This window comes from Pholcus phalangioides, unplaced genomic scaffold (assembly GCF_987345545.1).
Source record: "Pholcus phalangioides strain wild (caught in Gottingen) unplaced genomic scaffold, Ppha-v1.0 ptg000007l_1, whole genome shotgun sequence".
Lineage (NCBI taxonomy): Eukaryota > Metazoa > Arthropoda > Arachnida > Araneae > Pholcidae > Pholcus > Pholcus phalangioides.
In genome coordinates this window covers 53,658,914-53,672,061 of record NW_028301600.1, presented here as the reverse complement: position 1 = coordinate 53,672,061, position 13,148 = coordinate 53,658,914, and the positions used below count along the sequence as shown (strand labels likewise).

At 35.6% G+C, this 13,148-nt stretch overlaps 1 protein-coding gene across 2 annotated transcripts in view; it reads right to left on the bottom strand.

Annotated features, from left to right (window-relative positions):
• The window catches only part of LOC149085489 (BRISC complex subunit abraxas 2-like), a 43,060-nt gene extending 29,915 nt beyond the window's left edge, over positions 1 to 13,145 (bottom strand). For both annotated transcript variants that reach the window (XM_089233504.1, XM_089233503.1), the window contains exons 1-5: positions 12,763 to 13,145; positions 12,489 to 12,579; positions 8,188 to 8,291; positions 4,809 to 5,020; positions 3,570 to 3,698 (exon numbers count right to left, since the gene is read on the bottom strand). In XM_089233504.1, coding sequence (XP_089089630.1) covers positions 3,570 to 3,698; positions 4,809 to 5,020; positions 8,188 to 8,291; positions 12,489 to 12,579; positions 12,763 to 12,846 — 620 coding nt within the window. In that variant the 5' untranslated portion in view covers positions 12,847 to 13,145. The remainder of the gene's footprint in view (positions 1 to 3,569; positions 3,699 to 4,808; positions 5,021 to 8,187; positions 8,292 to 12,488; positions 12,580 to 12,762) is intronic.
• Positions 13,146 to 13,148: the final 3 nt, after the last annotated feature.

Genomic DNA, 13,148 nt, shown 5'->3' with positions numbered 1-13,148 from the left:
GACTTACTTTAAACGTGACCTGCAACAATCGTCAGGGCTACCAAAATATTAGGACAAAATGCCCCAAATTGTCTCAAGTATGGGCACTTGACTGCACTTGAATTGTTTATTGAAAGGCAACAGTGAAAAGCAATAGAGCAAGATACTGTAACATGAGGTTCCATTTCAAATTATGTAAAATGGCAAATAAACACAGATTTTCAGGTCTCTGTGAGTATTTCATTTAGCTATGTGGGTTTTTTTTAAAAGTAATGTTTTGTGTCTCTCACAGGCAGTGAAGAGACTGAAGATGTTATATGCATATTATAAACTTATTATAAAAAAAAGAAAGAAATGAATTACCTTTTGGGTGAGACAATACTAGGGAAAGACCGCGTGTAGCCCAAATTTGCATAAAGGAGCCACGGCTAAACACGGTTTGGAACTATATGAAGTTCTTTTATCAGTAGCAAAAAAAGAATAGTGAAAATACTCCTTATAGCAGGAGTTACTCACTGTTGTAGACAAAGAGTTGAATTCAAAATGAACTGGCAACAAGAGCAAAGGAGAAGGAAAGGAAAGAAGAAAGGTGGAGCCAATAACAAACGAGAATATGATAGTGATGTTAATGGAAGAAAACAGTAATTATTGTAGGAACTGTTGCCAGATTTTTGAGCAGGATGGTGTGCTAGTTAGGTCGTTGACCAACTGATTTGAGTTTTTGTTGATGTGGAATGATGCGAAGAAGTCCAAGTCAGACGACAAGGGGCATTTTTGAATAATTTTGGTAGAAGAAAAGTCAAATTTATGGTCAGAGGACCAGCAAAATTTTTGGCTATGGATGAGCAGTTAAAGTCTTGGTTAGTTATGTATCTTCTGTGCTCATTTAAATGGTATTTTAGGGAACATTTAGTTTGACCTATATATGATAATCCGCATTGGCATGAAATGCTGTAGATGCCCCAGTTGTTGAGTGGGTCAATGGGATCTTTTAGTTTAGATGAAAAAGCTGAGTTTATTGATAGAGGTGAAAATCACAGAAAAACTATATTTTCGAAGGATTTTAGCAATGCATTGGCTGGTTTTTGGGTAGAAAGGCAAAATGATCAAGTTTTTGTGTTCAGGTTTAGGCTTGGTTGCGGAAGCATTTTTAATAAGTTTGCTGTATAGATTATCAATAAGAGAGCTGTGGTAGCCACGATCGACTGCTATTGTTTTTAGGATATTGAGTTCAGCTACAAGTAGTGTCGGTGAGCAGCAGATATTAATGGCTCACTTCACATATGTATAGAACGAGGCATATTTTTGTGCCAGAGGATGTGCAGAGAGGTTGTGTAAGGGTAAAGAAACAGCAAACGGTTTATGAAAGACAGTGGTAGGGAAAGTTTGTTCATGATGATGTAACGTATCGTTAGACCCCAGTGCAAAAGTCCACCTTTAATTCAATCTGATTGGTGGTGTGCATTAAATATTTTGTTTACCTGTCAGAATATGTATAAATATATACCTTTTTGTTTTCCCGGAGGTTGATTGCGATTATCGTACGATCGGCCTTGATCATCGCTACATGACCACAGCTGCTGATTGGCGAAGAAAAACAACAAAAAGTAACATTTATGTTTTTAAGTGATAACGACTTCATACTTTTACGCTGTAGGTCCTATACATACGCTACATTCCTTGAATTGACCCCTAAATTTATTTTTTTGAAAATGATACTCCTAGACAAAAAAAAAGAAAAGTAAAAAAGAATGTAACGTATCCATGGGCCCCAGCCGTAAAAGTCTGACGACGTTAACAATTAAAAAAACATAAATGTTACTGTTTGTTGTTTTTCGTTGGCAATCAGCAGCTGTGGTCGCGTGGCAACGATCAAGGCGGATCATACGATAATCGCGATCAACCTCCGGGAAAACAAAAAGGTAAATATTTATACATATTCTGACAGGTAAACAAAATATTTAACCCAAACCACTGATCAGATTGAATCAAAGGTGGACTTTTGCGCAAGGGTCTAACGGTGCATTACAGCGAGTGCAGTATTGACGTGCAAACTCAAACCAGTTGGTCAACGACCTAACTAGCACACTACCTTTCTCAAAAATCTGGCAATAGTTTCTACAATAATTATTTTTTCCTCCATGAGCATCACTATCATGTTCTCGTTTGCGATTGGCTCCACCATTTTTCTTTTCTTTCCTCCTCCTTTGCTCTTCTTGCTAATTCATTTTGAATTTGACTCTTTGTATACAACAGCGAGTAACTCCTGCTATAACCAGTCAAGTGGTTACATCGGCATTTGCAGTCACTGCCATACGTAATGGGGGTGCCTACGACAGCATTTGCCAACGCGCAGACTTTTCGGTTTTTTTCACATAGATATGACGAAATAATTTGTCATACATGTGCTGCCATCTGTACAGCCATCCTTCTACTTTATTATCTCATCACTAGATGGAGTTGAACAATTATATTTCAAGGTCTGAGATTCTTATTACTATTATCTTTGTCATGTTTTGCAAAGCTCTGCATCCCCATCGCTTTTTTTCTTTTCGATTTCTGATTCCCTTGCGAGGATGCATCTGTTTTATTACTTTATATCTTTTAGCAAAGGGTCAACTACTATGGTTCCACATAAATCCATCAACAGCATTTCTTTTAGTCACAGGGCATTATGATCCCCTCCCTCCACTATTGGGGTGTCATATTAAGTCTCGACACATTCAAGCTATAAAAAATATTTTAATATTTCAAATTCCCAAGAAAGGGAAAAAGCATGTGCATCTTCAAAACAAGTGGTCAGTGCGGGTAACGCTCTGAGAAATTAATTGGACAGTTGACTGGTTAAGGAGCATTTTCACTGTTCTTTCTTTGCTACTGATGAAAAAACTTCATATAGTTCCGAAACGTGTTTAGCCGTGGTTTATTTTTGCAATTTTGGGCTACACACGGTCTTTCCCTAGTATTGTCTCACCCAAAAGGTAATTCATTTCTATTTTTTTTTTTATAATAAGCTTATAATATGCATATAACATCTTCAGTCTCTGCATTGCCTGTGAGACACAAAACAGTAATTTTAAAAAAAACCCACATAGCTAAATGAAATACTCACAGAGACCTGAAAATCAGTTCCAGATGTTGTAAACATTTGGAGTTAACATATTCATATATACTCATTTGTCAGCATAAATTAATTTAAGGCAGTTTTATAGTCAAAAATAAACGTAAAAAAAGGTAAAATTCAAAATGATCTTGAGGACAAGTAAAGTTTGAACAGGAACCCTGATGTAAAGCCACCATTTATTTTGCGGAATTCTGATGCTGTAACACAAGTTTGGCATTATATTGAATCATGGTTTAACACATGTAAAGCCTAGAAGTGGAAGATTTTTTCACTGAGAAAATTTCTGGCCCTAAGCAGGTTTGGCGTGACATTGGGGATGCTATAATGGGTTCTGACTGTATATTGTGAAAATATGGTGGATTAACTTTACGTTTATAACTAGTTATTATACCTCAATTTTGTTACTCTATTAAAAATTATTGATTAGAAGGAAATATAAATTTTTTCTTTGATTTGTTACACCTACCGAGATGATGAAACTATATCTTTATAAACACCACATTTTGTATTGACCGGAGCTCTAGGGTGCAGTCTGTATTCATCATGAGCACTATCCTCCAGATTCACAATATTTAATGGAACTTGTTCAAATAAACTAAATTAAAAAAAATTAAAATTTATATTTAAATACATACAAGAATATACACAATGAAAAACAACAATTGAAAATATTTTTTATATTCAAATAACATAATATCCTGCATATAATTCAAGGATTTTTATATGGTAAAAACATCAGGATTTCTTAGTGTAGCTTATCTATAGCTGCATATTTCCTGCTTCTTTTCCTGAGCTTGGAATGAGCAAAGGTTGCAATCTAAATACATGAATGGTGTACACATACCATTTAGGAGATATATCTTCATCCACCTCTGATGGTGATACAAATTACTACCAAACTGCTAAAACACCACATAGCAGAGTTGGAGCTCATATCACCTTCCTCTTTTTCTCACCAATATGCTGCTTGTTATGTACATTGATTTATCATTTGGTTTACTGACTGGGAAAAACTCAGGATTTAAACTCGAAGTTGTGACAGCAAAAAATGGTCAGGAACAGTGAAGCCAGTAGCTTATTTGGTGTCAAATCTACTGTTAGGTTTTGGTGGAAAAAGAAAACTCAGTTTAAGACATCTGAGAGAAAAAACAGAGCCATTCATCATAGACTGGCCGAATGGCCAGGTTTTGAGGAACTCTGTAAAAGAAGTCTCATCTGATTTTAAGGATTTCAAATAAATATTCATTTCACTTTTATTGATGTGTTGTTTTGTGTACTTTCAAATGAAAAGGTTAGTGGCAGTTTATTTTCATGTATCATGTTCATGAACTAAGATATTCACATTGTACAACATGTAGAATGTAACTAGTCAACATGTCACTAGTGAATCATACACTGCTGCTGATTGTAGAGGAACCCCTTCTTTCTTGAAATAAAGAAATTTTCATTTGAGAATAATACAGAAAACACATTTCGATGTTATTTTTAATGTATAATCAGCGTATTATATGCAGGAAAACATGGTAACAAACATGAAATAAATGATTTCTTATACACATCCTAAAAATTAAAAACTGAAATCACTCAACTCTTTTGAACTAATGATAGGATACTGAGAAAATAAGACGAAAAGGATCATTTGTATATCATGGTCAAGAAGTTCATAAGATCATACGATATTAATTAAATCCCAAACAATACATACATGGTTCTTGAAGAAGTTGATAAGTTACAGGTATAGAATATATGATCAAAGGTATGAGTAGCTAGGTTATTAGAAACTGAAGAGCTGAAAAGCCCAAAAACCATTTTTCTTGAGTGGCAAAGAGCCAGATTTAAGTTTCGATGAACTGTTCTTTCTCTCAACGACATAGTTAGAGGGGTATGTCTTCTGAAGCGATACCATCCAACAACATCCTGAAAAGGATAAGTCTTATTTATTAAAACTAACACAAATCACAAAAAAAGAATAATAAATAAAATATTTAAAAAACCATGTAAGGGAAAAAACTGAATATTTCATATCACATATTTATTATTCTATATTTAATTTAAGCTAAATTATAAATAACTAGAGATGGGAAGAATATTCTGTTACTATTTGGCTCTTTTGCCAAGTACTCAGTTCAGCTCAATGTTGCTTTGGTATTCGGCCAAATATCTATCATTAAACTAATTTTAAAAAATTATATTGATTGGAATTTTTTGCATAAATTAAAAATTTACTGATCATATATTTTATTGTGGTGTATATCCCTCTTCATTGAAGAGGTTATGTCAGGGGTGAATTTCTAGAATACGGAAAACATGAAACTGAAAATAAAATTCTACTGTAAGAAGGTGAAAGTGAGCATGATTTATACAAGTTCACTACTGAAGGATGTATCTAGATAAGATACAGTGTACCTTGGCTGATGAACACCTCGGCTTACGAATTTTTCATCTACAAAGATTTTTTTCAACGTTTTTCTACCTCAGATAACGAATGTGAATTCAGCTAACAGGCATTTTAGTTGATATGGATGCATCAGCTGTCATAAAACAGCCGCATCATGAGCTAAACTTCCATGCCAATCAAAATGAATCCAATGAGTAATTCACTTGAGCTAGATGAATATATTTCCATCTTTTGGTATCGCTTCCTAGATATTCTTTTCTTTCAGAAAGATAAGAAAGATTGTGAGCCATTTCATGTAAAATAAATGATTAAGCTAAGAGAAAACACATAAAAGACTTGAATGGTTTCATTGCATATGACAATTCTTAGTACCAAACTGAACAGTCTGGATATTCTAAGAACTGTGAAAGAGAAATGAGCTGAATATATCACATAGCATACTGCCTCACACACTTTTTCACTATGGCTAATGAACCTGATTGCATAGCGTAAAATTTGAAAGATATTCAGTTTTTAATATTCCTTTAGAATATCCTGTATTCAATAGTGAAGTTTTTATCTCAGCCTTCTCTGTCAGTTTCTACTTTTTTTACAGTGCTTTTTAGGGTTTTATGAAAGTTGCTTTGAAATTTTGGGCAGTTTCTAAAACAAATTAAACCAGGGCTGAACTAATCGTAAAAAATCTAGGAGACAGAATAATTTTTTAGGCATCAAAAAAATTTTTACCTGAAGAAAAAGGACAAATGCTACTTTTGACTTCTGGGCACATTGACCCTCTTTCATGTTAGCAGATATGCTGCTATAAATTCTAAATAATTTGTGCTGCTCTCAGCCTGCAATTTAGTAACTGCAGAAAGAAAATTTTAGGTACCACAATACCAATTTTTATAGTTGCCATAGGGACCTGGCACCTGGGATTTGTCCATCCCTGAATCAAACTATTTTCCATGGAAACCTATGAATAATTGTATTTTGGCTAACAAATTATCTTTGTTAGACAAGGTATCACCGTATTAAGCAAAAGGGGCAAAGAACATTTAAGGAGCAAAATCAAGAAAATAAGTTGTAAATTTTATGATTTACTAGTTGAGAGTAAATAAACTGCACACAGTGAATAAAAGGCACGAATGCCAGCCCAGTCAAGTTATTCCAGTGTGCAATCATTCTAACAGTTGTAATGTACAGGATAATGGCACACTTTAGTAATACTGAGTCTGCGCCTTTTATTCACTGTGACACAGATTTGCATACAGTTTCTTCTTCTTCCCCAGGCTACATTTGCATGCATGGTGTTCTTTTCCTCCCGATAAATTTCAACAGGAATGCTGTTTTAACATTTGCGGAGCGGCCGTTTCGAAATGCACTTGTGCGTTTGCATTCCTTATTTCTTTGATGACAATTTTTTGCATTGGTATGTACTATCACCTCTTAAAGTTTTTCACATCTTTTCTGAATCACCCTGTATAATGCCAGATATGGTAGCTATATTATTATCTAAGAAGAATTTAAAAAACTGGTTTTTATGGTTCATATGAAAATTGTACATCTTTCTCTCTCTTCTTTTCTCCTCATCATCCACCTCTCTCAAAGCACCACATTCAAACACACAACACACCACATTTTGAGAGGTTAAAGTGTACTCAAACCGCTTAACTTATGGAGACAAATAGATCTGTGTTATTTTCAGTGACGAAAAGAAATGTAACTTTGATGGTCCCAATGCATATACAAGGTAGTGTCACCATTTCAGGGAAAAGCTATGCTCATAATTCATCCGTCATCAGGGTGGACGTTCTGTGATGGTATAGGCAATCTCCACATTCAATAGACATGCATCTTTAGCAATCCTAGATAAGAGACTGAATGCACAAAATACATAGACACTAGAAAATCATTTTATTCTTTTTGTTTAAATTTTAGGGGGGGGGGGGCAGAGCTGTTTTTTTCAGTAGGATAATGCTTCCATGCATATGTTCAGCATTGCGAAAACCTATTTCAAAATGAAAAATGTGACTCTACTGGACTGACCACCAATGAGTCCGATCTCAGCAATATATTCATTAAGTCTATTCCAATGGGGGACAGTTCAGCTCGGTGAATGCCTTGAAACGTGCCAGAGAAACTGAATGGTATAATTTGGACCCACAACTCCTATGAAGTTTCATGCTTTCAATGGAAGATCGCTTGTTTAATGTCGTTCAAAACAGTGGAAAAATTATCAGTTATTAATTAACACATGTTTGTCAGAAATTATAAAGTATTTGATTATTTTATAAACTTTTGGGACAGCCTTTACTTGTATTTGTTTTTTATTTTGGTATAAAATTTTTTTCTTTCAAATGAATTGTTGAATGCCAATCACATCTGGTCTGTGATACAATATTTTCTACCCATTCATGCACTTATTTTCATTCATCTGAGAAACAACTTTTTCGGGATTCTATAAACTTTTGGGACATTGTGCAAAAACTAATGCATGATTGTGATTATTTTTAATAATTAAACCATTAAAACTACTTTTCTGAAAAAAAATCTCAAATTAGATGTGCTGTGGAAGTTCAAGTGTATCGCAGGATAAAAAATGTTGAAAAACGCTGGCTTACATCATGGGGGGGGGGGGAAAGAATTAAAAACACAAGTAAAAAAAATTGAATACAAAAACCATTTAAAAACTCATTAGGCTTACCTTTTGTTTATCCTTAAGGTAAAAATCCAGTTTTTCCATTTCAATATTGCCTGCACATGTGTAAAATGAATAAACATCTTCACAAGGCACGTGTGAATAGATATCTGCAAGGACAAAAAAAAATGAAAATCTGAAAAATTATTTTCAAAAAGTTCTATAACAATGTAAAAGATACTCTTTTCTGGTCAAATGGTATTAAATGATTTAACCCTTTATCTACGGACTGTACTTTAAAGTAGATAAAGGTTAAGTCAGTTTAAAGGTATGATGAGATATTTTGTTATATGCTATTTATTTGAAAACAGTAATTTTTATATTTTTTTTGGTTAAACAAACAAAATTATTTGTTGTTACATTTACAATTCTTTTATTTTTATTTACAAACAATTCACGACTTCATTCGTTAAAAGCCTGCTGCTGGAAGACGCAACTGAAGTTCTGAAACCGCCATCAAATTCCGTGTTCAATCTACGACCTGCTAGAAACCAAAAAGAAAAAATCGCCAGAAGATTGGAAGTAAGTGTTGTGCTAATGCAGTTTGCTCTGAAAAAGAAATTGCTTCTAGGGCAACTGTTTCTTCCGTATTTTCTGCCGCGGGGTTTTCTCTCAAACATGAATGGTTCATAGACTCTGGTGCATCAACTCATCTCAGTTGTTCATTGCCAATTTCACACGATGTATCATCCGAAGAAGATTTTTAGGCCTGCACATGTGTAAAAGTGTCTAGCCAATGGCGAAAAATTCTCAGTTACAGGGCACAGGGACGTAGCCACAGTGCTCAGCTCTTCAAAAACACTAAATGCTAAAAATTTCAAGTCTGTGCCTACGTTCGTGCTGAATTTGTTAAGTGTTAGCACCATGGGCGGAGATGGGGTAAAGGTAGAGTCGACTGATCTAATGTACATATGAGTTGACATCATCGTGCTCCCCCAGACCTCCAAGTCTATCTCCGTTTATGGTTAGCACACTCATACACAGTCAGCCTAAGCTATCAGTCATCTTTGATGAGACCGGTTGCAAGATACTAAAAGAGAAACCCATGGTTGACCAGTCATCTGCTTCGGCAACTGCAACAGAGGTGAATGAACTGTATCGTCTTGATAATGAAACCTACTTTGTTTGTATCACTTCAATGAAGCAAGACACCTATCAGATATGACACAGGATACTGGATCATCTTAATTTTCGTTCCTTAAGAGAGCTGCAAAAATCCCTTTATTTCAAATGTGATTAAAATCTGATTTTGAGGATTGTGATGTTTGTGTTCGTGCAAAATCACACCGCCAATCCTTTCCAAAATCAAGCAAGACACGTGCAGGAAATCTTCTGGAACTTGTTCACTCAGATCTCTGTGGCCCCATGCAAATCTCATCAAAAGGTGGAGCTCGTTATTTTCTTACTTTCACTGATGATTTCTCCCGCAAATGCTTTGTATACTTCCTGAAGTCTAAAGATCAAGTTTTTCAAACATTTGTAGAAAATCAGATGGAAAGAAAAATCAGAACCTTATGTTCTGACAATGGTGGAGAATATGTCTCTGGAAAAATGGAAAATTTTCTGAAAGATGCTGGAATATTGCATCAGCGAACTGTGCCATATACACCCAAGCAGAATGGAGTAGCTGAATGCCTCAACCGCACTTTGATGGAAGCTGCTCCTGCTATGCTCTTCAACTCTAATTTGGACAATGTGTTTTGGGCCGAAACACATGGCTTCTTGACAGCTACCTACATTTGCAACCAATGTCCTACACAAGCTCTGAAAAATCGCACTCCCCAAGAACTGTGGTCTGGACGAAAACCTAGCATATTGCATCTTTGCATTTTTGGATGGCGAGCCATGGTTCATATCTCCCAGTGTAAAAGAAAGAAGTTGGATCTTAAAGCTTGAGATGGTATTCTTCTTGCCTACAGCAATGACACTGAGGGTTATCGCATTTACAACCCCCAAACAGAAGAGGTGCAAATTGTTAGAGATGTGAAGTTTTTGAAGACCAGTTTCCATTTGGCAAAATGGATTCACCGAGCCATGATCACCATGATTTGTCGCCTAAAAATGCAGCTGATACACAGTTTTCAACCATTACTATCTCTGAGCCTTCTTTGAGACTGAAACATTATTGGAAAGCAGTTCAGAACAGTCTTCTCCTTCCCATACTGTGAGGACACTTGACGTTTTGCCAAATGTTCCAATTAGATCTGATTGTTATCCTCAACGTACACGACAACAGAACATTCGTATCTTTAATGATGATTTTGTATCCTTCCAAGCTTCATTGTGTGAATGTACACCTGAATCATTGACTGAAGCTCTGAACAGCCAGGATGCTGAACATTGGGAAAGGGCCATTTACGAGGAACTGAAATCACATGCTGTTAATCAAACATGGATTCCAGCTGAACTTCCTCCAGGTCGGAAAGCCATTTCCATGAAATGGGTATTCAAGATTAAGCAGACTGCTGATGGTTCTATTGAAAGGTACAAAGCCTGTTTGGTTGCTCGTGGATGCTCCCAAAGCTATGGCCTTGATTGATGAAACCTTCTCACCAGTCATCTGAACAACCTCGATCAGACTTCTGCTTGTCCTTGCTGCAAAATATGATTGGGATGTTCATCACATGGATGTTGTGACAGCCTTCCTCCGCCTAAAGTTGGATGTCAAGCTTCCATCTGGATCCATTTGTCGTCTTTTGAAATCTGTCTATGGTTTGAAGAAAGCCAGTCGTTCATGGTATATGTTACTACATGATGTTCTTCTCGACCTTGAGTTCACTCCATCAGAATATGATTCTTGTATGTACTTCAAGATCGAAGGGGGGGGGGAACAATCACTGTGGGAATATATGTGGATGACATTCTAATTTTCAGTGATGATAAATCTGCTACTGGTGATCTCAAAACTGCCCTTGTCAAAAAGTTTAAGATGAAAGACCTTGGTGAAGTGAACCATTGTTTGGGTATGAGGATCACTTGTGATCGAAAGAACAAAAAAATTTTCATTAATCAAGAAAAATATTTGAAGGATGTTCTTGTCCGTTTTGGCATGTCTGATTGTCATGGTGTTGCCACTCCTCTTGAAGTAGGTCTCAGTCTATCCAAGAATGATGAACCAAAGACCGAATCTAAAAAGGAAGAGATGTCCAATGTACTTTACAGAGAATTGGTTGCCTCTCTCATCTTCGCTGCATATTCAACGAGGCCTGATATACCTTTTGCTGTTGGTCATCTAAGCAAGTTCAACAAAAACCCTGGAAAAGCTCACTGGACTGCACTGAAACATGTTCTTCGATACATCAAGTCAACTGTTTCTATGAAAATTATGTATGAAGCTGATCACTCTGAGCTTTCTACATATGCTGATGCAGATTGGGGAAACTGTTTGGACACCAGAAAGTCCATATCTGGATATGCATTCATGATGTCAGGAGGAGCTGTCACCTGGATGTCAAAACAGCAACACTTCGTAGCTTTCAGTTCGACCGAAGCTGAATATATGTCTTTAAGTTCAGCAGCTCAGGAATGTGCCTGGTTGAGAGGAATAATGTGTGAGCTGAAATTGAAAGGATATCAGAAATCCACCGTGATTTATTGTGACAATCAATCTGCAATAAAATCTGCTGAGAACCCAAAATTCCATGCTCGCACTAAACACATTGATGTAAGGCGTCATCATATTAGATCCAAGATCAGAGAAGGGGACATACTCCTTGAATATGTCCAGAGTCAAGATATGATTGCAGACATACTTACGAAAGGACTGCCAAGACTAGCTCATCAAAAGCTTTGCAAAAAAACTGTGACTTGTCACCTGATTTCCACTAAGATAATTCAGACAGACTGAATTAAAGAGGGGTGTTAGTGTAAATAACAATAGTGAAATATGTTGTTGTAAATAATGTCTGATAGATGGCAGCATTTGTAACACATGTTGTTATTCCCTGTTGTGTACTGTTGTCCCCATTCCTCGTTACCGTCGTTTTGTGTGTTGTGTAGTTTGTAGTAATGTTTCTATAATAAAAATATATATCTTAATTGATCCACGGACTCATTGTAACACGTTTGGGAAACTAAGCCTTTCTCTTTCAGTTTATAAGAAAACTACAGTAAATTTTAATAAGTCAAAAAGTCACATAATGGCATACTGACAAAATGTTATTTAAAATTTTGTCCAATTTTTACCAATGTTGTCCATGAAGAAAATTTTTAAAAAGTGACTTATAACATTTTGCCATCTGAGCACAGAATTTATCATGGAATTAAACTTTGGAGAGGAACATAGAATTAAGATCAGGAATACCCACTGATGACCGTTTCTTCTTTTTTCAAGGAGATTTGGTTGTCATTGATGGTTTCAGTTTGATGGACTACAACATCTCCAATCAAAAATCCTTCCTAAATTATAAAAAAAAAAAATAGAACCGATGCATAATATATCATCAACAATTATCATGCTCTTACAGTATTAATATAATTTCTATCCCTTTAAGAATAATTATAAAAAAAAAAACTGCAGCTGCTGCACTCATAAACAGCACTAATAAGTTTCAAGCTTTGAAATCTCTGCAGTCATAATACCTGATCCGAATCACTGCTACTGTGCTCATACAACAAGGATGACATTAAATAGCCACTGACGCAAACACATTTTGAGCTTTCCATTTCAAGTAAAATATCAATCAAGAATTTATTCTTCTAAAACTAAATAAAAGCTGCTCTAGCTGATAAAGCGAAATCAATCATCTTAGACGCTACAAAAATAACTCAATCACCCCCGACCAAGTTTGATAGACGACCGGAGAATAAGCATTATTATAATGCATTAATAATTTTATTCTTCTCATTCAATAATTTACGTGCTCTTTTAATATAAAAATGGAAAGTAAAAGTAAACAACAACAAAGCACGCACTTTTAGACACATGTACGGCCTTAACTTCACGATTAGTTTTTACTCCAATCACA